The following is a 25,607-nucleotide window of genomic DNA, read 5'->3' as shown; positions in this document are numbered from 1 at the left end:
CTTATAGCACTTCTATACATAAAATTATGCATCCATTCTGTTCTTCCCTTGAATGCAAATTCCATGAAGGTAAGGACACTGTCTTGTACAACACCATACTCAGAATCATGCCTACCACTTAGCAGATACTCAGTTTCTATTTATTAAATTAATGACGCTTGACCATTATGTGCAATGATGATCTCATCATCCATGCTTGGGATTGTCCTATAGTGAAAAAACTTTTAGAAAATAATTCATTTCTGCCTCCTGTTTAGTGACTCGGACAGGCGATATTACAATGTGATTAAGGGTGTGGGTTGCAGAGGCACTGCCTGGAGTTTACTACTTGGTGATCCTGGTTAAGTTACTTGAATTCTCATACATATATATATTTACATATGTGGTTTATTTAATCTTTATAAAATCCATTTGTCATTGGATTATCATGAAAATTCGATAAATGCATAGAGAGACTCAGACAAATTCCTGGCACATTGTCTGCAACAAATAAATGGGCACTGTTATCTCTCTCATTCCATTCACTACTCAAGTTTTCCAGGAAGTGGTTTACACTCACAGCCTTCATCTCATCAGAACTTCTTCCTTACATTATATTTTATCATCTGACTCACATCCTCACCATTCTATATTATTCCAGAATCGAAGAAAAGAATTTGGCCAGACATAAGGGCCAACGGAAATGAGGAATCCTCCAGGATTCTCAGCTACTTTCATGTCTCTCACTTAGAAGACTGACTTTCTTTAGACTTTTTGGCCTATGTGTCAGGACATGATTTCTTCTGTGAAAACTGGCTTCTCCTTCCTGCCTCCCTCATTTACCCTGAAGAATAGTTTTGAAATTCCAACTCACATGACTCCTTCCTCCAGCTCCTCCGTTCCCTTGGCCTACATTCCCCTCTCAATCCAGTCCTCAAGGCCTTTGCATTTTCTTGTTATCCTTTCCCACATCCTTAGTCCATGTGAATGGCATGCCTAGAGTTTTGCAGTGCACAGGCTGCACGATCACAGAGGGTATACACTCCTTCCTCTCTCTGAAATCTCACTTCTCTCTTTACTTGCTCACCCCTAGAACTTGAGGAGCCTCAAAACTAAACTCATATTCCTACCATCATCCATCCTGCAGACTGCTGTTTTCCAAAATGCAGAACTGGAGAATGAAGAGACTTAAAATAGAACATCTTACCAATTCCACTTATCAATGAAAAAACATACATCCAGAGTGGCAGGCGTCTTACTTTACCCAAGGTCTTCTGACGTCTGGATCTATGACATTTTGCAGTGCCCACTCGGCTCAGAAGCCACCCATGATTTCTTCCCTTATATGTAAAAAAATAAACTCAGCTCAGCTAACCATCCATGCCAGATTTTGTATACTCAGGCCTTAATCTAGTCTTTTTTTTTTTCTTTACATTTTTTTTTCTATTGTGAAAAATAACATACATGCAAAACAGCAATACATTTCCAAGTACATTTTAACAAGTACCTATACAGTAAATTTTAAAGGTTGGTATGGGTCACAGTTTCATGAGTTTTCATTTTTTCTTCTACCTGCTCCAAGACACTGGAGACCAAAAGGAATATCAATATATTGATTCAGCAGTCATATTCATTTGTTAAATCCTATCTTCTCTATTATACTCTTTTCTCTTTTTGTTTTGAAAAATAACATACACAATAAAACAATAAATTTCAAAGTATGTTGGAACAATTAGTTGTAGAAGGGATTTCAGAGTTTGGTATGGGATACAATTCCACAATTTCAGGTTTTTATTTCTAGCTGCTCTAAGGTCCTGGAGACTAAAAGAAGTATCAGTATGCTGATTCAACATTCATACTCATTTGTTAAACCTGATCTTCTCTGTATGACTCCACCATCACCTTTGATCTTTCTCCCACTCTTTAGTGGTATTTGGGCTATGGTCATTTGAACTTTTTCATGTTGGAAGGAGCTGTTGATAATATAGGATAGGGGTTGGAGCTGGTTGATGTTCTGGAGAGGTTGGCTCCTCTGCATTTCAGGACTTATCTGGTCCAGGGACCCATCTGGAGGTTGTAGGTTTCTGGAAAGTTACCTAGTACATGGAACCTTTGTAGAATCTTATATAATGCCCTAGACATTTTTTAGGATTGGCAAGAATTAACCTAACATCCTACTGATTGTTCCTTTATGGATTCATTTCCTTTCACCCCACATTCACCCTATACATTTTTTTGTTTTGTTTTTGCATGGGCAGGCACCAGGAACTGAACCCAGGTCTCCAGCATGGCAAGTGAGAATTCTGCCACTCAGCCACCATCACATTGCCCCACCCTATACATTTTTGCTAGGAGATCTTTGTTCTTTCCATTTACCTACCCATCCTCTTTCTTCAGTTTTATTACCTACTGAGATTCTTTCTTGTATTTTAAACCCCAATGTATGCCCATACATAGTGAGCTTTAATAAATTCATGAAGGAATGAAACACTATCAGTTTTCCCTATGTTGACTGTGGCTAAATTCCCCTTGATAGAAGTCAATAAATACCCACCAGCACATTCTGAACGTTGCACCAAAATGAACAGTATTGGGGAACATTTACTTGATGTCTTTGATTCCCAAGATTCCATGATTTCTTAAAACAGTTGGCAATGTTACTCTATTAAATGCTCACTTGGAAAACTAAGCATTTCAAATGACCCTTTCTTATGTCTCCCCAAAGCAGACACTGGTCCTGACTCCCTCAGACTTGAAGATTTGGCAGGTAGTGAGTGATCAGAAAGGGTAGGCGTATGGGGGGTCATGGAAAAAGGAAGGCTCATCAAGCCTGGGAGAGAATGAATTTGCAATATGGCCTTAAATGAGGTAGGCCAGAGAACATATGCATAGGCTTTAGTTAATAAACTGTCAGTAAACAGCATTGTATTTCCCAGGGTTTCAAGCATGATGACTAATCTATGAATTTTAATTGCATGCTCTATCAGAGGACTTTAGGAGAACAAGGCCAATTTGTGTATCTGATGAGTTATTTGAGGAAAACTGGACACATGCACATTTGAGGAAATGAAAAAAAAATAATGTACCTGCATCAAAATACTGTTCATATGTATGGCTATCATGATTTTCTATAACAAAGCCCAAGTTCTTGGAATTAACTGCCATGCACATAATTATTTGATTTTGACTCACACATTAGCTGGTATTTATGATGTTAACATTAGTTCTTGCCACAGTATACATAGGTCTAAACTCCCATTCCGTAGACAACCTAAAACCACTAAACCACACGAGACGGCACAGTTTCACACAGCACTGCAGCTGCCGCCCTGTCTCTGGCAGGAGGATAAAAAAGGCTAAGCTGCAAGAAATAACAAAAACTCTTGCCACTACAAGACCTCCCTTTATGCTCTGTTCCCCCCTCACAAATCTTGAACCAAATGCTGCAGGGGGTTAGAAAACGGTCTCTCTAGGCTGAAACAGGAACCACTAGTGGTGGTGTCTGTCTAGATGGGACAAGGTGCTCAGACGGGGCAAAAGGGAAGTCAGTCTGAGATGCTAATTTCAGGTCCTCAAGGTAAAGAGAGGATGGGAACCCTCGCAGTCAGAGTAGAATGTACTTCATTCAGAGGTCCCTGGAGAAACAACCAAACAGAAAAGCAAGAGGAGCATCAACAAGACCCCAGGCCCGCCTTGCTGCAAGGACCCCAAGAAGTGGACAAAGTCGAAGCCTGTGGTCTGGGAAGAAGGTTCGAGTCCTGTCAGTGTTAGGAACAAAGCCCCCCCCCCCCCCCCCCCCCCCCGAAAATCACCCTATGTCATCATTTCAAACAGTTGGATGCATTTGTTGAAGTAAGTTTGTAACATTGCACAGCTTTTAAAACTGTAATTGAGCACTAAATAACAGAACAGTTTTATTCACAAGCAATATTTATTTTTCACGAAGATAAGAGGCATATTATATTTGCGACAGGAAATGTTACAGGAGAAAAAAAAGCTGTATGTTACCAATATGACAAAAACACAAAAAATTCTACTTATGAAAGTATTCTGCCCTATAAGAACATATTGAATGAAAGGCATTATTCCAGGTGAGTGAGTCGTGCAAAAATGTGGATTTATTAGTTTGTTTCAAAATGTAATTTGTATGGTAAGCTTTTCATTCCTTTGATGGCAATGAAACAGATTTATTAGCTACATGTTGGAAGTGCAATAGATAACAGATAACCAAGGGAGAAGTTTTAATAAAACACTCAGGAAAGAAAAAGAAAAGTGAGTGAATATGCCTGCTTACATTTTAGCTAATAAATAAAAAGTATAGATAGGGTCTTAACTGAAAACCATCCTGGTTATTGCAGCCTGGAAGGTTTACTGAAAATTAGGTAGAACACCCTATGATGTGAGCTGTACAAGCTGGAGTAATTTAACTCACATTTTGATTGTAGTACAGGAAGCGAATGTTTTCATAGGAAAATTTGCAAATGACCATGAATGGGCCAAATGATTCTTGATTATTAGAATGTCTACTTGCCCTGTTTCTGATTTGCTCTGGGATTTTGGAGATATGAAGGATAGAGGATTTCATTTTACCCCTCACCACCTGAGGTAAAAACACTGGACACTTTTAGGGGTGCTTGAGAAGGAAACCTTCAATAAGCACTGGTCGTTCATTGCAAAGAGCTGAGAAGAAATGGGCTACTCAGGATAGTTGTGACCTCTGTACTTGAGAGCACCATGCTTGGAAATCCAGGTGTCTGTAGGCCTCTCATCTGATATAGGGACTCATCGAGCTCCTGTCTTATACCCCTTACCCAATCTGATGGTAGTCAGTAAGGCCCTTGACTCATGAAAGAAATAGCTGTCCTTTCTTCATTCAAGGCAGGAAGAAAAATGTAATTTTTTTTAGCAGCCCCTGAATTAGCTCAATTTCACTGTTGCTCTCTTGGAGTATGATGAATTATTTACAAATTCTGGAATCATAGAAATTAGGGAGCCAGGGAGGAAAAGTTACTAGGAATTTCAGTAACAACCAATGTAAACACACACACACACACACACACACACACACACGATATTTTCTAGTGGTACAGCAAGGCTGAATATGTGCTCCCAAGATTTACTATGGCTTCTTAGACAAAGCTCCATAGCTCTGGACAGAATCAGAGATCCCAGATCTGATTTCATTTGGTTCAGAAACAGGAATTCAGAAGGGTGAGTGAGTATATGATTAGGGATTTACATAAACAAAATTTGGCTGGTTTATTATTACACAAAAGCTTTTAATCCATGGTGGCTAGCCAAGTATAAAATGCCATCATAAATCTATGTCCATAAATTGAAGAGACAGGAACACAAAAGCAAGATACATACAAAGAATCAGCACAAGTTTGGAGCGTTTGAATCCATTATTAAATATGGAGCCTATCAAATATTCCATCTAATTTCCAGTTATGTTAGCACTCCAACATCTTCTTTCTTTTTACTTTTCATTGTTCAAATCTTCCAATTAACATCATTTTGGAAGGCTCGTTTAGGATTTCCACACCACTCTTCTTTTTGTGTGTGTGTGTGTGGGTAGGCACCAGGAAATGAACCTGTGTCTATGGCATGGCAGGCAAGAACCTGTTGAGCCACCGTGGCCCGCCCTCCATACCACTCTTGAAAGGATGTTTTTATGGAGGGACTTTTGGAAAGAAAAAATTCAAAATTCTGCTACAGCTTATAAATTGTCTCTTGTGGGATTATAATAATAAGCCTTCTGAGCAATTTTGTTGAGACAGGTGTTAAATGAATTAGCATGTCTCAGCAAAATACATAAGAAGAAGAATTAATGACAATTTCTAAATCCCCTATATTATTATGGCACAGTTTTGGAGACAGGTAATTATTGCATACATAGGTAAGTGCATAGTGCATCTCATGGAAAAAATGCTTAGGTCTTTGGCTATTTCCTAGAAACCAGATTTCTCCTCTTTTTGTGATATATTTACATAAGAAAAGCTCATCTTTTGGTTTTTAATATATTGGCACTTTCTTTGAGAGAGCAATATCCAAAACTGTTTTGTGATTCAAAATTTTAAAATTTAGCATATTAAGTTCATCTTCTGAATTTTCTAAAGAAATATTTCATGTATTTAATACATCTCTTATTTTGTCAAAGGATTTTAGGGATCTAAGTAACTATATGTTAGCGCCGGTGTACCTGGTTATATAAACCATTTGATTTATCTATTTACACGTAGACACAGGTATATATATATATATATATATTCTCAGACACTATTTTTAAATGTGATCCCTTATTCTCGGATATAGAAGTTGATGATATACCTTTGCACTTGCGATGGCACTAATGAAGCTAGGTTGAAACTCTGCAACCACTTGTGACTGATTGCTCTGCAGGCTACTAGGAAGTTCGGTTGCTAGTGGGAAAAGGTTCTTACCACACCCTCCTTAAACTAAAGGTTCTTGTGCTAAACGTAAGTCCGTGCACATTCTTTTATCGAGGTGGTCTTGAGCTGCAGATGCAATTGCACCACTCATGGTGATCCAGCTGGATGTCAACGAGAGCCATCATCTGAGCTCTGCCCCTCCTGTTGTAATGGCCAGACTCAAACTTTAATACCTAGGACAAGAAACACATTTCCTGTTAGAAACCCCTTGGCAGTTGAACTCAACCAGGTGACAATCAGTTATTCCCTTTAGGACAACTCTGAGAATTGTCCCAATCCCTTTGAGAGTCTGACAAAAGCCCTGGGCTCTTTATTAAAATGCACACATGTACATATTTTTACAAACTGTCATCAACTCCTTGAAGTGGCGATGTCTATTGATATACCAGGGTGAATGCTTTGTGCTCCAAGTTGACCTCAGGTGTCTTAGCAGATATTTACTGACATCTTTCTAAAGACCTGCTCTGTACCAAGTGCTCTCCTAAATACTGTCATAAAGATTCTTCCCACCAAAGCATTTATTATAGATAAATATATTTTTGAACTTATTATTATTATAAAGAGGACAACGAATAAAGTCATGAAAAGTAAATGCCACTTTTGCCTAATGCATGGTTGTAACAAAACATTTTGCCCTGATGAAGGTCAATGGTTGTCCATGAATAAATGAAAATGAATTTATATTCTTACTTATTTGTTAAGATATAATACCTCCCCTACTGTGGTCATCACTGGAGTCAAACATTAGTCATCACACAGACAAAGACTAAGCAAAACTATATGCCTGTTTCTACATATATTTAGAACTGGTATAATTGCTTCTTAGGCTCTTAGTTTCCTATTATCTTTTTCCTCTGGAGTTTGTTCCAATTTTTTCCTTTTAGACTATAAATTTTGTCAGGGCAACATTACATAACTCTGTCATATTTTACAGTTTTCAAAGAATTTGCCATTAGACAAATCTTATCACATAGTAGAGAACGTATCATTATTCCCATTTTATAGATTACAGAACTGAGATTCTGAAGAGACCAGCTCAGCAGCATGTTGGGTCATAATACATGCTAAAGGTATGTCTCTGGGTGAATGTGGGAGGTGATGTGATCAAGTTGGACATAGCCCAGCACTTTGTCCTCTAGAATCCTAGTGCACTCCGACCCAATGCCGCTTTACTGTGCTTTAATTTTCCTTTTGTGTCTCAAAGGTATGTCTGGCTCCAAGAGTTGCAATGGGGACCTAAAACAACTGTTTGATACACCTTGGTCCCAGATTAAGGTTAAATGCAATAAATCTTGCTTTAATTTCTGCATAATTTTTCATGGCATGTCCACAATTATTTACTATGAATTAGATTCCCAACAATTTTCCTATCCTTACATTGTCTGTTCAAAAGTCTTAAATAAGCCAAAATCAGCTACTAGGAAAAATACACCTGAAGGCTTCAGCACTCACATGTCATGGTCTATAGAACCCCGCTACTGGAGCATTTAAACCATACTGTCCCATGGGAGCTCCAGTGAGGCAAAGAATGAATCACTACATCTATTCAATTCTCAATCAAACTAGAACTCCCGGCCTCTGCTAACACAGAGTTTGGTGTAGAGCATGTAGTCCCATTTGTAGCAGTGTTTGAAGCTAATATTTTTGTACAGAGAACAAAACCAAGACTTAAAAAAGGGACACCCTAAGAATTTATGAGACACAAAGACTCAAACTGACCTGATATTGGTTAAATTGGTCCCCATGCCAGTTTTTATAGCTGAACTTGCAGTGGCTTGGAGCTATGTACCCCAGAGAAACATGTTCTCAATCTAAATCCATTCATGTGGGTTATGAATTCTCTGTAAGTAGGACCTTTTGATGGGGCCACTTAGTTAAGAAGTGTCCCAACTGAATCAGGATGGGTTTTAATACTATTACTGGAAGCCTTATAGAGAATACCACAGGGGAGCAGCCAGAAGCTGAAATCAATGAAACCTAGAAGAGAAAGGAGAAAATGCTGCTATGTGCTTTGCTATGTGACAGAAAAGCCAAGGAACCTCAAATACTGTTGGCCAGCCAGCAGATACCAACCCCAGAAGGAAGCAAGCCTTCTAGCCTGTGAAACCATGAGCCACTAAATTCCTGTTGTTTAGCCAACCCATTATAGAGCATTTATTTTAGTAGCTATGAAACTAAAACATACTATTATCTTTTTTTTCCTGAAATTCTACTGCATTTGAAATGTTGTATCACAATTTCACGTGATTTTCTGTTAATTCCTTCTGTCATCTGGACTAAAGCACTTTGAGGGCAAAAGTAGTACAAATAATCACTACCATGTATTGAGTGCTTACTGGATGCCACACACTGTTGTAAATGGCTTTGCATTAAGTAAATTATTTGGACCTCACAACAACACTATGAGATAGTTTCTTTTCTAATCCTTAGTTTACAGATGAGGAAAGAGAGACCAAATTGCTTGCTTAAGGCCACAGAGCTAGGACGTGAGGAACCACGAGGTCTGGCTCATGCCCTTAGCAATGAAATCTGTGTATTTGGTTGTGCAGCTCAGCAGTACATTGGGCTATAATACATGCTAAAGATATGCCTCTGGGTGAATGTGGTGGGTGATGCGACAGATGCAGAAGCAAGCAAATGGGGATAGTTTGATGACCTCTCCTTTTAAGTCCCTTGCTAGGTACCCTCTATCCCAACCTCCAACAAACCCAGGGGGAAAAAAAACAGTATAAACAAGGAAAAAAATTGGGGACCAGAACACAGTGGAACATGCTCTGAAGTAATTTTTACTTTTTCACATTTTTGAAACAAAATTTTGTTTTGTTTTGTTTTGTTTTTTGCTTCAAATTACCAAGCCCTGGTGTCTGAAAGAAACAAAATTTGAAGTACCAAGAATAGTTATGATGACACTTCCCCTTCCCTGCTCCCAAGTTCTCTCTTGCTGGACAAGCATAGAAAATAAACTATGCTGCTTCTCCATTAAACAATAAGTAACCAAAGCAGTGGATAAAGACTGTATTACAATTTGGGTTATCAGACAGCTATGCCCTGTGCCAAGTTAGAGTGCCTTTGGAGGGACTGAAATGCTGGACTCCTACAGCTTTACCAAAATTTCAGCAATATAGATTAGTCACTATTGTCCAAGGTCATCAACTTATTAGCCAGGCTTGGGAGTGGGGGAGAGAGTGGAGGGAAATGTTTCCCTAAGAAGCCGAGCATATGATAAATATTCTCTATTTGAAGAAGACCATTATAAATGCCTAATAATTTGTGATTCCTGGCACCTGTAAAATCAGTGCTCTGTTGATTTGCTTTCTCATTTGATGGCAAATAAAAGTGTGTGCTCTGGGATGAGAATAGAAATCTGGGCAGTTTTTCTAACTGGTCTTCTGATTGTTCAGGGATTTTCCCCATGTTTTTATGAAGCGATGTGAGTACAGTATATATGTATTTTGCTGATAAGAAGAGAAAAATGAATTGGCAGACACTTTCCAGACAAGATAGGAAAGCACTATTTGAAGCAAGTGGAAATTGGACTGCTCTGCTTGCTGAGCACAGCACTGATGTTCAAACCTTTCAGACCATATAATAGTCTTAGGTTCAGGTACACAGCATTGAAAGGAGAAAGAAAGCATGGCTGATTTGAGGGAGCATGCAAGTTAAAAGAAAATGAAAAGCCTTTATCTGAGAAAGGAAACTGGATGCTTATGGGTTATCTGGTAACCTTTAAAAGGAAAGAGCCCTTGAATTAATTACAGCAGCTGGAGGATGCTTGCTAATAGGTACCATCCCAGAAAGCTTTCCTATTTTCTGGCCATTTCTTATCAGCTATGATGGAATTCCTAACTCCTTTCTACCCCCTGATAAACCACAGAAGGTTAGAAAGAGTTGACTTCTACCAAATGGAGAATGACTGGGCCAGTTGGTATCTTTCATTTACCACTACCCCAAATCTAGCTGATCAGTTTTGCAAATTACCACATCATGAAGAATATTTAACTACAGTTCCTTACCTTGTTGCCAATAAACCACTGAATGAGCCATTGCCATAAAGCTATTACACTAATAAAACAATACCAGGCAGAAGAGCTAGCTGCTGAGTTGGGTTCTTATTTATTGGGAGTATAAAAAATGATTGTTAAGACCCTGTAACTGTTCTCAAATTAATGCCTGACATAGGAACACAAGTAAATATTTCAGGACGAATGTATTTTATAAACCTGAATCATTAGGAGTTTATTTAACAGTCTACCAAACTTCCAAAGCAAGCAATATACACTAAAATAAAATAAAAATAAAAGCTTTCCATTTTGACTTTTAATTTCTACTGCTTATAGATTGTGAAAACTGTTTATAGAATTAAGATATTTAAGGGACAGTAATGAATTAAATCTGAAACATAAATGACTACAAGTACTACATATTTTTGAGAAGGGATATCATATTACCTACATAATCAGTCAACTTACAGTCAATTGTTGCAGCCGATGCTGAATGTTGTAACAGAATGCCCAAAATCAAGCCAAAAGACACAGTTCTCAATAAGCAAGACGCAAATGACACACAGTTCAACAACGTTATACTAAGAAGTTAAGTTTGAAAGTGGCAAAAGCCTGGGTTTATTAAACTCTTGTGAATACTTTAAAATGCAATCAACATCTGAGCACATTAACTTCTAATAAAAGTTTTCTGTGAGTACTCTGGGGTTTCCATGGACTGTTATTTAGCTTCAGTCTTACCTTTATAGAACTAAATAATGATATGTTTGATCAAGGGCTACATGTCCAGGCTACTCACTGCAGAAAACACACAATGGAAGCCTAGCTGGGCACCACAATTCAGAGCAAGGCTTCAGCACTGGGTATCACTCCTGACTGCCTCCGGAGTGTGACGCCCATGGCAGGTTTGCTCAACCTGGATAGAAAGACCTGATGAGAAGCTAGAGCCAGAAGGAAAAGAATGCACACATTTTATGGTACTGGTATGGAGAGTTCATTCACTTGGTAAGTGAATCATCAGGCCTATAAAGTCAGACCTGAATAAGCCAGATCATGCTCTCGAATAATTCTACCCACATCTGTTTTGCACTTCAGCGTCTTGGGATGCTTTCATTCACCCGGTATGCTCAAGAGTTAAGAGGCACAGTTGTTATTAGCCCCATTTTAAAGATAAAAACATTATAAGCAGTCTATAAACATTAACCATTCCCGATCATAACTTCATTTTTTTGTACTTACATAGCACTTCAACTACTCATTTGTTTTTATTCCTTACGCAGTTTCAGTAGGTTTGTTTGTTTGCTTTTGTTTTCTGTTTTTAGGGAGTATGGAATGTAACAGTTTGATATTTTCATGTAATTACAGGTCACCCTAGAAAGTTAAAATTGTAGGTTACTGTAGGGATTAAATGAAGAAATCTGGGGCTCTGGGAGGTTTTATGTAGCTGGTCCTTGGTTATCTCCCCATGTGGCAGAGCTGGAATCAGAACCCACAACTTTTTTCTTCTAGTTATTAGACTTTCCTATTCCATGCTCTTTTCTCTAAGTAGGGAAGCACAGGAAAAGCCTGAAAGAGAGCTGATTCATACTCTGACTCAAAAGAATAGGAAGGGAAAGAAGCAGGGGGTTTCTCTACAAGCACTAGAAATGTTGTTCCATGAAAAGAATAGAAAAAAGATTGTATTGACTTTTGTTATGGTTATTTATAATCATGACCCAAAATCTACTGGCCTTTTGTGGAGAGTGTAAAAATTCCTTGAAAATTTTTTTTTCCGGCTCCTTTGTCTATATTTTTCAACTTTAGCTCATTGTGTTATAATGACAACTGCTTAAAATATGTGAAAACTAAAAGCATTATTTTTTTATCTCAAGTCTGAAACATGGCATTTTATTACCTCTAATTAATCCTGTTTCATATGTAAATATCTACTTACATCTTGTAATACTTAAATAGCAATAGAAAGCAAAATTTTAATACAAAATTTTACATTAAAATCAAGAGAATTTTTCAAACTTTTTTTTTTTTTTTGCCAGGGCCTGGAATGATTCTAGGTGCTGCAAATGTGCCAGAAAAAGAGATAGGTCTGCTCTGAGCTGTCCAAAATGGTAGCCACTAGTCATGCATGATTACTTACATTCAAATTAAAGAATATTAATTGAAATAAAAATACAGTTCCTTATTTGCACTACCCACATTTCAACAGTCACATGCTTATAGTGCCTAACACACTGGACAATGCAGATATGGGGCATTTCCATCACTACAGAAACTTTTTCTAGAGAATACTGGTGGTTAGGTCAACATCGTAACAAAATCAAATACTTCCCTACCACTCCATCATGAGTGAAAAGGACAGAGAAAATTAACTTCTATCTTTCTTTCTCTGCTGCTTCCTAAGGTTTTGGCTGTTGACCAAATGGATGTAGCTGGAGGGCTGAATGTTGAAAACCAATCAATATTAATTTAAAAATGCACCATACTTCAAGGGGATTGTCTGTCCCCTGATTATGCATTATCAAGGGGAGACGAGAACTGAAATAATAGTATCCTCTAATTGTCAATATGTTTTCTGAAACCTTTCCTTTAAAAAAAACCACTACCCAAATTATCTTTCATAGCCTATATATTCCAAGAGGCATAGAATGGTTGTTAAGAAAAAGGAAAATAACAACAACAGCAAACTTTAACATGGTGCCTAGAAGTTTTTGAGAAAAGAAATAATAAAGACGGTAACATTCATTGCACAGTGAAGAATGCTCAGACCTTTACCAGAGAAGGAGCAGAAACTGTGAAAAGTGCAGGGCATTAGCTTTACCAGGGCCCCTATAATTCCCTGGACTGTATTCCTTAAATGTAGAACACTGAAATATTTGTGGGGACTCACACAGGGCTCCTTAGTGTGACAAGTTCTAGTTGCCCCCTTAAGGCTGCTCATCTCTCATAGAAACTCATTTCACATCTCATCAGTTATGACCATGAGCTGGGAAAACTGGCTTCTTGTTTCTCTGAGGTGAGAATACAAACTCAAAAAGTAATACAAAAAAGAACTAGAATGTTTCCCTAATAAGCCTGAACTCAAGCAACTCCTATTTCTGGAAATGGAACAAGCCTTCTGTTATTTTTCATAGAGCAGCTGATGTGGATAATAGCTATGATACATTTCAAGGATATTAAAAAAGTTTTTATTAAAGAAATTGTAAGTTTACAGAAAAATTGGGCATAAAATACAGACTTCCCATATACCACCCTATTATTAATTCCTTGCAGTGGTGCGGGGTACATTTGCTATCATTCATGAAAGAATGTTTTCATAATTGTACTATTAACTATAGTCCATATCGGGTTCACTGTGCTGTAGAGTCCTATGTCAAGGGTATTTTAGGAGTCTAGTGGAGATATGACAGGAGTCTTTGTTTCAGGTATGCAGTTACTGACAGCGTTCGGTCTCTTTGTCTAGTACTTGGCAGAGTGATTTTGCATAGAGCTTGCAGAGTCCTACAAGTAAAAATGTTGCGACACATGTTTTAAAGAGCTGCTGGAGAGAAGAGCTTCAAAATACGGCAATACTTAAAACCTATTCATGTGACTGAACAAAGATCAAGGACTTTCCTTTCTAGATATTAATTATGAACCGAAATTTAAGGTAATAGCTATTGTGAACAGAGACGAGAAAGGAACTAAGAGGAGAGCAGCCAGGTCCTCCAGAGCTCTTCAGAGTCAGTGGTCAGAAGAGAATTCTTCTGAGGGAATGAGGAACTGTTCTTTCCACAATAAATGGTATTAAAAATCAAACTGAAATGTCTACCTGAGCATAGAATCAAGATGAAAATAAAACATTCTATACATATACCAGAAGCCTGGACTTGAATGTTTTTCCTCCTAAGTTTTACTAAGTGGAGATCTTGTCACTTCTTCAATTATTTTAACTCTAACCTGATTACTGCATTCTGCACTTATCCTCAGGGTATGACTAAACATTATAAAATCTAGATTCTTAGAAGTGAAGGACAATGTCCAATCTAGAGTTCATCAGGTCGTACAAAAATAAAACAAAATGAACACAGACGATGGCATTCTTTAGATATGAAAACTTTTTTTTTTCCTCTGTGAAAACTGAGGGGTGGAGTCAGCAATTCTTATGACCAAGAAAATATGTTCTATATAGACCTAAAATAATATGTTTCCCTTGTCTGAGATAAGCACGGTCATTGTGGCCTATGACTTCCCACATTTGCTAAATTGAAAATACCAGTTATGACGTACCCATTTTTATCTAGCCCAGAAGTTACCTCCTAAATTATTATTATTGTTTTCAGGCTAAAAAGAAAATCTAGTTTCTAGAACTGGGGTGTCTATTTAGGGAGCGCTATCTGTTCCTTTGTTTTGGTGGATACTGGTGAAAAGCAACTCCAGCAGTAATTCCAGTTTGTTCTGTAATTTAGCTTATATTTTTAAACATATTTCTTGATTCATGTTTTACAGCTTACAAAACGCATTTTACATACTTTCCTTTTCTCCAGTCCTCAGAAGAACTCTGTAAGGGCTTATTTGGTATAATTTCTTAGCCCCATTTCACATATGTGAAAACTGAGACTGCAAATGTCAGTGACTTGCAGATGTTCCTATGCTCAGGAAGTAACAGAGCTGCAGTCAGTGTCAGGCTTTCTAACTCCTCTTGAGGGCGCTTCTTCTTTTATGCTTATTAACTGGATATTTTTAAACAAAGAGCACAGTACCAGCAGTGAAGAGAATCCAGACTCTGGAACCAGTTGATAGGGGTTCGGCTCCTGATGCTGTGATTTACTGGCCATGTCACACCGGCCAACTTACTGATCTTATTAGGCCTCAATTTCCTTTTCCAGAAAAGTAATAAAAATAGCACCTCCCACACAGGACTGTTGGGAAGTTGCCAAGTGAGCTAATGAGTACTTACAATAGCAGCTTGTGTACAGAAATGCTTATTAATGTTTGCACTTACTGTTATTATTAAAGGTTACTTCTTACATTTTTGTTTTTTATGATGTCTTTATATTTATTTTTATTTCTTTTTGAATAAATCAAGAATTGATTCCCCGGTACCACCCAATAGTATTTAGGAAGAATGAGCATTTCCAGAAGAAAAACACCTTTTCCTTCAGAGAATGCAAAGGTCCTGGCAATTTATATTTTCTGACAGTATACATTTTGCTATCCTTATTAGGCTCAATTTTTAAATGACAACTGAATTAAAGTCTAGCTCATAGCATTTTCTTAAGGAGACCTGGATTTTGCACTCATATTCTGTAAATGAATAACATCACATATGTAGAAAGGGGGCAAGGAAGCGCTGACATTATTATAACATATATTTGATTGGATATCCTAGCAGGGCTGTTGTCAATCCCTCTGGTATGTTCTGAGAATTATTAAAAGGAGTCGTTTCTTCAGGGTAGACTTAGCATACTTGACTTGGTTAGCCAATCCATCCCCTGCCTGGGACCTGTGCAGTGAACCATCTGAATAACCATATGCACTGGCCCTGACCGCATGACTGATAACAGCTGAAAAGAACCAAATATTGTACAGCATCTAAGAAATTTCAGAATGACATACCTCATGGTACTTTTTCACAGTTTTCCCTGAATTGCACGTGCAAGGCTTCCAGTTGACATTTCTGCAGCCACAATTTCCTCCACAGCGCTGCACGAGGAGGCAACGTGGAAAGAAGACCACGTTTGTCAGCTTCAACTCCTCTTTTATATTGACCGAGTAATTCCTGGGAGTGCAGCTGTAACGCTTGGCATCATCATGGAGCCTGTTCAGGTCAACTGTAAGCAGATAAACACACTGTAGAGACAGGTGTTTTCGGAAATAAGGTGGGAAAGTTCTGTGAGGACAGCCCCAACCCAGGGATTTACGTTTGTCCTTGCATCTCAATCACTATTCTGAACACATAAGGTGGAAAATGTAACTTCTCTTTTGAGCCCATCTGTGTTTCAAAAATAATTTTTAAAAAATCTTGGATAAAATTTGTGTCTCAGCTCAAATTTCCTTGCAACATTTTTTAATGCAAACCAATGTCCTGAGAAAATATAATAAAGTATACATCAATTAAAAATAATTGCTTTTATCTTTTTTTAAAAGATAAAATTATATTAAGTAATATAAATAAATTATATTACTTAATATAATTTGAAATATATTGGGGGCATATCGTGTGCAATCAATCTAATATATTTACATGGGGATGAAATTTTATAACTAAATGCAAGGAAGAAAAAGGTTCTAGCTTTATTCTAACTCCAAGCTCAACCAAAATATTAAAGAAAATGGCATTTTTGTGAGGGTGGTGCAGATCTGTGCACTGGGTCCTAGATTGCAGTAGAGTATAGAGGTTAAGGGCTTGGGCTCATCAGTAAACTATAGCTGCCTTTACATCATGGGTTCAGTTAGAAAGTCACTTAATTGCTCCAAACCTCTGTTTCCTCATTTATAAAATGGAAATCGTACAAATTTACCAATTTCAATGCAGTACTTGAAGGATTGAATATAAAATGCCTGGTTAATGCTGGTATTTAATTATTCCTCTTGAGTCATTTGAATTTTTCCCCATTTTTTCCCCCTAAAAGTGAATGGTCAAACATTAAAACAACAACTACAACAACAAAAATTCCAGATCTGTCTTCCTCTCTACTTCTCTTTTGGTCATTGCTTTATGCAAATGATTATCAAAAAATATGATTAGTGGGAACTCTCTGAAACATAACTCTAAATTTTCAAATCTAAGACATTTTACTTGAATTAAATTTGGATTATTGGCTCACATAAGTCAAGTTTTCATTTGTGTTCTCAAAATCCATCCAATCATCCATCCATCTGGCATCCAAATCCTGAGTGGTAAGGACATACATGAATCTCATCTCACATGAACACAGTTAGTTGAAAATCATTTTATTTGCACATATTCTACCACCATTTCCTAGCTCCCTTTCCTTATTTACCAGCTAGGCTACCCCAGGAGGAATCATATAAATATTTAGCTGATATCCCTGGACTCTAGCCCCAACAAATGTCTTAGTCTTAAGCCAAAACTGCTCGAGGAACAATAAGGGGTGGTGTTTTGAGGTAGAGGAACAAAGAGCAAGAAAGTATGATGTATCTGAGGGAAGCCAAAGGAGAAGAAGGTAAAAGAATTGAAGGAGAGTCCACTTAACCCCATGAAGTCAGCTAATGTCACTGGTGGTGAGAAAAAGCTGGATGACCCTTGACTAAGCAATTCAGTGGCAACTGGACTGCTGCCCTGTCCTTCCTGTGCGTGTGTGTGCGCGCGTGCGTGCGCATGTGCAACTATGCTTTGATTCTCAAGGGCAAGGATTTATCTTCATCTGTAATACGCTGAGCCCAGGACACTGCAGGGATGGACTAGATGCTAAATAAGCACTGTGCATAATTTATTGCTGTTTTTTTTTCTTCCTTTGTAAAGACATGTCATAAGTTTAGCTATAATCAATCCAGATTTAAATTGAATGGACTCTGTCTTGGGAAAGGAACCATTTTATTGCTGCTAAAGCCCTGAAAATAACTGCAAGCAAAGCAGGAAAGATTACATAAATGGATTAAGAAGTGCAGCAATAATCCATTATAAGTGTCACCTTGAGATAAATACTGATGCGGGGCCTGTGCATTATGGGGCTTGTGGGCAGGGCTGACGCAGAGGGCCAAATCTGCTGCCTGTGATAGTGGGAGTGTATTTGTCTAACACTAAGAATAAAAAGGTGTTATTAGCAGGGAGGGGTGGCGATGTGTGAGAAGGTAGGGAGGAGCAGGAGGGAGTAACAGCGTTGAGCCTCATCTTAAGTTCAGCCCTCTGCTAGGCACCTTTCACATAGGACTACCTTTAGTTGCTTCCTAGCCCCGAAGGTGGGTATTATGTACCCATGACGTATCAGTGGTCAGAGGGAAACTGAAGCTTTCTCCCCTATGCCCTGTAGCCTCTGTCACATAAAGCAAAGCATGGGGATGCTGGGGAAGAGGACCAACCTCCCTGGTGCTGGATCAGACTTCCCTCAAGGGTCTTTTGCTGGGGGTACAGTGCCGATGGGATACATCCTTATCCAAGGGATATACCCAAACCAAATTACAGCATGTCTACCCTATGGGAATTCAGCTCAACCCCAAAGTACCCTTGACTAACCAAGATAAAGTATGCACGCTTTATTCCACCTTGAAACGAAACTGTTCCGTAGTATAAGTGCCTTAGTGACTGGCGCGCGTTACTTCCGTTTCTTACCTGCCATGAAATGATTTACAATGCTGCCAGTTCTATGCATCAATTCACTGATGGGACTGAAAACTGTGGCCTGGCATGACTGCTGTGGAATCCTGCTGCCCTAAATCTCAGGGGACTGAAACCACCGAGGCACGCAATTTAGAACTAGAACTAAAAGGTTCTGACTGGATGCAAATAACTTCACAGCACGATTACAGACTTTTTGCCGGGGATATTGAATTTCCAGTCAAAGAGGACTGATTAGGCAGTGCAGCAGAGCAGGGAGCCAGGCTGGAGACTGAGCCACAATTAAGGCTTCTGGTGCTGCGCTGGAAAGGGAAACCGGGGTGAGCGTTCTGGAACAGAGGCAGGCTGAGTGGGTCACGTCCAGGGAGAGGGGCTGCCCTTTCCATCCCTGCTTCATTCCCCATGGATGAACGTTACCGAGCAGGAAGGACGGTCCAAATTTAATTCCAAGGCCTAGTGATTTTTAATATAAGTTCCCTTATTCTACCCAGTTGTACACAATGTATAATCCCTGCTTTGCCGTCCTTCTGAATTTAAGACTTGCTTTTTTGTGGATTTTCAACATCAGTCAAGTTTTTTGGGCTGCCTCCTGCTCATCTTCTGGAAAGGCTGAGAAGTCTCTGCAGCCCTCAGAGGCTTCCTCTGGATGTGTTAATTCTGTGCCAGGTACTGCACCTGCAATAGGGAATATCCTTCCTTCTGCAGCTCTGGCTTCAAAGTGCAGCCATGGAGGTTTCTTGGGCTGTGATTAGAAGTCTGGGATCTAAGTACTGGGATGGGAATGTATAAAGCAATGCAATATTGGTGAATGCTCATCCTTGCTCAGTTTTGGAAAAATTAGGGCTTAGATATGTGGAGAAGGAGAGTGAGCCTGGTTTTTTGGATCCTGGCCATCTTTATTATTAAGTGTCAGGTACTGTGAAAAGTTCTTCACATATATGATGACATTAAATCCTCACAAATGCTATGAATTATATATACCATTATCACCTTTATTTTCACAGTTGAGAAAACGGAGCCTTTGAGAAATTAAGAAAAACTTATCTGCTGCCAGAGACACAGCAAGTGTCAGAGCCAGCGTTTGAATTTAGGCTTTTTGGCGTCTCTTGTATTTGCAAGCCTCAGTCTGAAGATTTGAATGACAGTGCCAAGAGCAGCTACCCCCAGCTGGTAGGTCCTTCTTGCTCAGGAATAGTCACTGTTTAAATGGCCTGACTTCTTACGTGCATTAACAGCTCATTTTCACAATGCTGTCAATTATGTACAGCTGAGCATGCACACACATTCATCTATCAGATTCTACTGGAAAAGTATACAAGGTTCTGCCTGATAACCAAGCAACTGCAGGCAGCCCAGTGTTTTCTTTGGCGTTGTGCAATATAATGAGTCATCCATTTCGTCTGGACTAGGAGGGGACTTTTCATAATGTAAGATCTTCATTATTACCCTCATTTCTCCTTGAACCCCTTCTTGTCTCACCTGCCTGTAGACATTATCATGAGAACTGATCAGCTAGATGGGTTACAGCAATCATTGTCCTCAGTGGGGACAAATACAAGGACCCTAGAGATTCTTTCCGAGGTACAGATAAAGCCAATAGTATATTTCACATATTTCAATACTATTTTTCACATACTTGGCAAAACTGGCATGGACAGTGATCAGCCTAAGAGAAAATCGTACAAGTCTTTCCTAAATTACTAATTCTAAAATTTCTTGTGACTACAAAAATCCATTGTGAAAAAATAATCTCTTCACTTTTAATTTGGAAAAACACGTTTTGTTTTCCCTTAGCATTTTGATTCCCCTCCTCAACAGGGGGATGGTTTCTTCAGGTCACTCTCTGAGTGTCAAATTATCAATAGGCTTTCATCAGTCTTTAGTTTGTTATATGTGCTGCCAATCTTTTTTCCTCTTAATCTTGAGTTTACTAGAGTATTCAATTAAACTTTTGCACATTCTTAAAGGAATCAGTCATCATTTATAACAATGAAGTCCAGCTTTTTATGCTAAAATTCACCTGTTTTAATAGGCAAGCAGCAACAGCCTGCTTATTGGCACATGTTTAGTGCATGGCAATGGCTTGAGAAGGGCAAAGGTGGGACTTAGGGCTACGTTCTTTCTAAACACCATGCTTTTGTCATTTCATTTTATCTTCGCTAGCTTCTCCATCTGCTACACTTTTTTATCTTCTGGGGTCCAAATCAAAAGGTACATTTACCCCACACCAGCGCTGACCTCTTTCCCTGTTCGCACAACCCTTGCTATCCCTTCTACAGTATCACTGACTTTGCAGACCTTGCTTGATCGTTTTCTTTATTTAAGCTCTTCTCTTCCACTGAACTGCAAAGTTTCTGGAAGCAGGGAGTTAATCATCTCTTTATCCCTCCTCTCCATGCTTTGCCCCTTGTGGAAGGCCTGCATGCAGGTCATTTTAAGTCCCACCTCTTCTAGAACCATTTGGCTTCAACAGTAAGAAACAGGGTACTGCTGAAAGAAAAAAAAAAACACTATCTTTGTAGTTGAAGCATATGTTCCATTGCAGGATATTTGAAATAACCAATTGAATCCAATAATAACAACTGGTGTCACTGCAGCACCCCTAGCCTAACATTTCTGGTTTTCTTTAAATACCTGTCCTATGTAACTCAGAATGGATACCCATAAGCTTAAAGACAAGATTAGAAAAAAAAAATTAGGCTGCTTATAGGCCTGCTAATCACTGCAGACTTTCTTTGCAAAGCATAGGTACTTGGTAACTCCTACCTCAAAGATTCAAACAAACTACTGATTTTTAAAATTTCATTTTTCTTCTCATAAAGAGAGGGAGAAAAGAGAAAAAGTCACTCATTGTTTCTATGGTATCAAACCCTGTTTCTGCGGTGGGAAGGTGTCAGGGTGGAACTGAGAAACCAGGATGGCGGACTAGCTCCATTAGAGATGCTCAGTGGTGCATCAGACTGGCATGGAGACCCACAGAAACCAGAGCCTCTCCCCCACGTGGCACAGGAAGGCTACAAGAAGGGTTCTCACATCCTTCTATCAAGGCACTGAGGAACTTATTCTTGGCCAAATGGGGAACAGTGCCACAATCTGCTATGGAAAGAGCTAAAACTTCCGACTTTGATGCTGCCACACTAGACCTTACCATGCTCTGGGGTGGGCTGGGAGGTGAGAAGAATATATGAATAATTGCAGTATTTTTACACCAAGCCACGAATGCCTCTCAACATTTTTCAAGGTTCATAAATTCCCCAGGAGGAGTCCGTTCATCTTTATGGACATTACAACCTCACTGTGATTTTCAGATTCCCTCTTATATAAATCAGCAAGTAATTGGAAAACCGTGTTTGCATTTCAACCCCAATTTGGAAGTGCAAATGAATCTGGATAAGAAAATTGTATTTTAATCTTTAATGTGGAACTATTAGAGTATCTTCAACTTAAAATAATTTGAAAAACTAAAATTTCATAGCTCCATTTGCTGGCTTAATAGCTAAAGTATGGAAACATTTACCACTTGTATTTACAAAAAAGACACAGTAAGGGCAGAGCAGAGAAAAATTAACCCGAATCATAGGAAATGGCTCTTTGGAAAATTTCTGATTTTCAGAGCTTAACGCATTATTAAGCAATGAGTGAGTGGAAATTTATTGAGCATCTACTGTGCCTGGCCTGTGGATAATGTTTTCACGAATTCAAATCTCATTTAATTCTCTGAGTGAACTCCCAGGACAGAGATTAATATTTCCATTTGATACATGTGGAACTGAGACACAGAGAAGTGAAGTGACTTGCTTAAAGTCACTGGAAATATAAATATGGGTTGTAAAATGAATGAATGAGTGAATGACTAGCTACAAGGCACTGAATAAGGCATGAAAACTGTTGACACCAGCAAAAAGCAACTCTCCGTTCTCCAGAAACTATGCCCCAGGGGACGGACGAGATACCTCTATGAAACAAAGAGCAAGAAAACAAGTCAGGGGATGACTAAGAATCCAGGAGGTCTTACATATTTCTCCTCATTTACTAGACTATGGGTCTCTGAGCTTTATCACTCCTATGTTTTCCACAGAGCGGGTTTTGCAGGCCTGCAAACCCAGGTTTGATGTCATGCTCTCTACAGCTACAGAAACTTTCTGATTTTTTTTTACGACGCAAAATAGAAATAATAGTACTTTACTGCTAAGAAATGTATTGAGATGGAATGAGTTAAGAATATTTGAAGGCTGTATGATTGTGAAAACTTTGTGTCTGATGCTCCTTTTATCTAGAGAATGGACAGATGAGTAAAAAAATAGATAAAAATAAACAAATAATGGGGACAAAGGTTAAAATAAATTGGGTAGATGGAAATACTAGTGGTCAGTGACAGGAGGGATAAAGGGGATGGTATCTATGAGTTTTTTCTTTTTCCTTTCTTTTTCTGGAGTGATGCAAATGTGCAAAAAATGATCTTGGTGATGAATATACTACTAAGTTATGATATTGTGAGCCATTAATTTTACACCATGTCTGGAATGTTTGTATGCCAAGAATGTATGTTTGTATCTTAAGTTTTATTGATAAAAATATTTTTTAAAATGTAAAAAAAAAAGGAATAATACAATAACCCTATTGGAAGATCTTAAAAAAAAATAGTACTTGAAGGGCTGGGCCAATCCCTAGCTCTCTGTAAGCATGCCCCACTTGACTGCTGATGTGAATAAAGCAGGTAAGTGGCGTAAGGTAAAGAATGGATTCGCCTAAAGCAGAAGCTGCTTAGAGTCTTCATTTGGGGTCTCTAAGAAAAGGAAGGTTATGCCCACCTTGACCTAAATGTCAGAAGGCAATGATTACGTATGTTCAGTTTAACTTCACGGGCTTTAGCACAGTCCTTTGCAAGTAAAGACACAGTGAGCTGGATTCTTCCAGCATCAGCAGTTTCTGCTTGAGTGTGTGCTCTAAGGAAGGGGGCACTATTTCTTTAAGTAAGTCCACTGGGGCACCAAGCCAAGGATGATTTAATGGTTCCCCAATGCTTAACAGAGAAACAAGGAGCACAGAAAACATAAGGCACACACAGTCGCCTTTTACAAGAGTAATTGCTGTGGAAAGGCATATTGGTTCTTCCAGACAGTAAAAGTTGCCTATGGGTTTTCCTATTGATTTGCAATTGGATTATGCTTAGACAGGAAGAAAAACTTTGATTATGAGAGTGAGGTTAGGATATCCAGAAAGATGGAGAGCCTCTAGGAGAAAAGCAGTGACAGTCTCTGGCACTAGGTGGAAAAGCAACTGAAAGTGTCTTTGTCGCTCTGCTGAGATTTTCTTCAAACATTTTATACATGCATCCTTGTAGACACATCCAGCACAATAAACAACAATATGGCTTTCATTAATGCTTACTGGCAAACTGACTCATGAGTCATAAACAGTGGCAAACATTAAAAAAAAAAAAAAAAAGCTTAGCAAAGGGAACATCCAACAAGTGAAATGTTGCCAGAAAGTTTCTGTGTAAATAGGATAAAGAAGTTCAGTGCTTGGAGATTATTTTGTAAACTTTTAATAGTGTTCTGATTATACAGCTACTTAAATATGACAATATTTGGATATTAGGTATGAGGCTCTCCAGATTACTGATGATTTTTTCAGAATCTCACAGGGAAGAGAGGAGAAGAGATCACAGACTATCTTGATTTTGTGCAGAGCTTTGTAAGCAATTAAAGTTATGCTAGTTACTACCATTTATTGAGGCCCATTGTGTGTTAGATATTCTACACATTATTTAATCCTGATTCACCCTTAGAAAGTGGCATTAATTAGATCCTTTTTTACAGATGTGGAAAACAGAGGTTTGTAAGTGACTTCCCCAAGGTCACTCACTGGTCTTAGGAGCCCAGTTAGAATTTCATCACAAATTTGTCTGACTGCAAAGTCCATGCTCTTTCCCCCCCAAATCCTATTTCTTTTGTTATATTTCTATTAAATTTATGGTAAACAACTGCAATATTGATAAAATAAAGTTTTTAAATGGTGCATACCACACAGCTTAAAAAACCCAATGAAACTAATTCTCTTTCAATGAATTTAGAAAAATAAATCCATTTTGGTTTGATGTACTCAGTACCTTTATTATTTAATTTACACAGAGGTAGTTACAGAGATATGATATATCAAAACTGACATAGGATTCATCATTGGTGTCAGCCAAGGGCTTTTAGCAAATTCTCACCTAGATATCAAATAAGCAGACACAGAGAAAGTTGCAGGCATTCAACTTGCAATGACTTCAGCTCGTTTCTAAATTATGACCATGCCTTAATACACTCCAAAATTATTTTCCACATTCTAAACACCCACATGCTAAATAATTCTTGAAAGAGGAAAATTTGTGTCCTCCTGGTTAACATGCAGTGGCATGACAAAGAAACACTGATACATGGCTAAACAAACAAAAAGGTATTCTGACCTAAGAGAATTCATAACCAATTCAAATATTTTGATATGAAAGTATTTTTTATTCTCTTGAATCCTTAGTTCCATAAGACAGTTATCATCTATAAACAGCTGTAACTTGAAAGAGTTGAGTGTTTTTACGTCTTGGAACAAAACAATGTTACATAGGAAACCCCAGACATGGTATTAGATCTATGGCAATGGGTCAACCAATGACCAAGAGTTGTAACATCTAACCATTTAGTCTGTAAACAGCCTTTGGAATCAATTTAATACCAAGTTATTTACTCCACTCAACATTAAAAAAATGATAATATTTTTAAGGGGCATTGCCAAATTATCGCCAATTTTGCCTATGTACATCTAATAATGGCAACTCTTTGGAGACTTACTGAATTTTTATTAAGCCTGATTATGGTCAAAACTATCAATTTAGAATGCCCCAACCATCATGTCCGTATC

The 25,607-nt window shown here is 38.3% G+C and overlaps 1 protein-coding gene across 2 annotated transcripts in view; it reads right to left on the bottom strand.

The window, feature by feature from the left end:
- Positions 1 to 3,891: 3,891 nt before the first annotated feature.
- The window catches only part of PDGFD (platelet derived growth factor D), a 228,869-nt gene continuing 207,153 nt past the window's right edge, over positions 3,892 to 25,607 (bottom strand). For both annotated transcript variants that reach the window (XM_077113110.1, XM_077113108.1), the window contains exons 6-7: positions 16,022 to 16,236; positions 3,892 to 6,604 (exon numbers count right to left, since the gene is read on the bottom strand). In XM_077113110.1, coding sequence (XP_076969225.1) covers positions 6,479 to 6,604; positions 16,022 to 16,236 — 341 coding nt within the window. In that variant the 3' untranslated portion in view covers positions 3,892 to 6,478. The remainder of the gene's footprint in view (positions 6,605 to 16,021; positions 16,237 to 25,607) is intronic.

This window comes from Tamandua tetradactyla, chromosome 8, assembly GCF_023851605.1.
Source record: "Tamandua tetradactyla isolate mTamTet1 chromosome 8, mTamTet1.pri, whole genome shotgun sequence".
In the NCBI taxonomy this organism is placed as follows: domain Eukaryota; kingdom Metazoa; phylum Chordata; class Mammalia; order Pilosa; family Myrmecophagidae; genus Tamandua; species Tamandua tetradactyla.
This window is presented reverse-complemented; position numbering and strand designations above follow the sequence as displayed.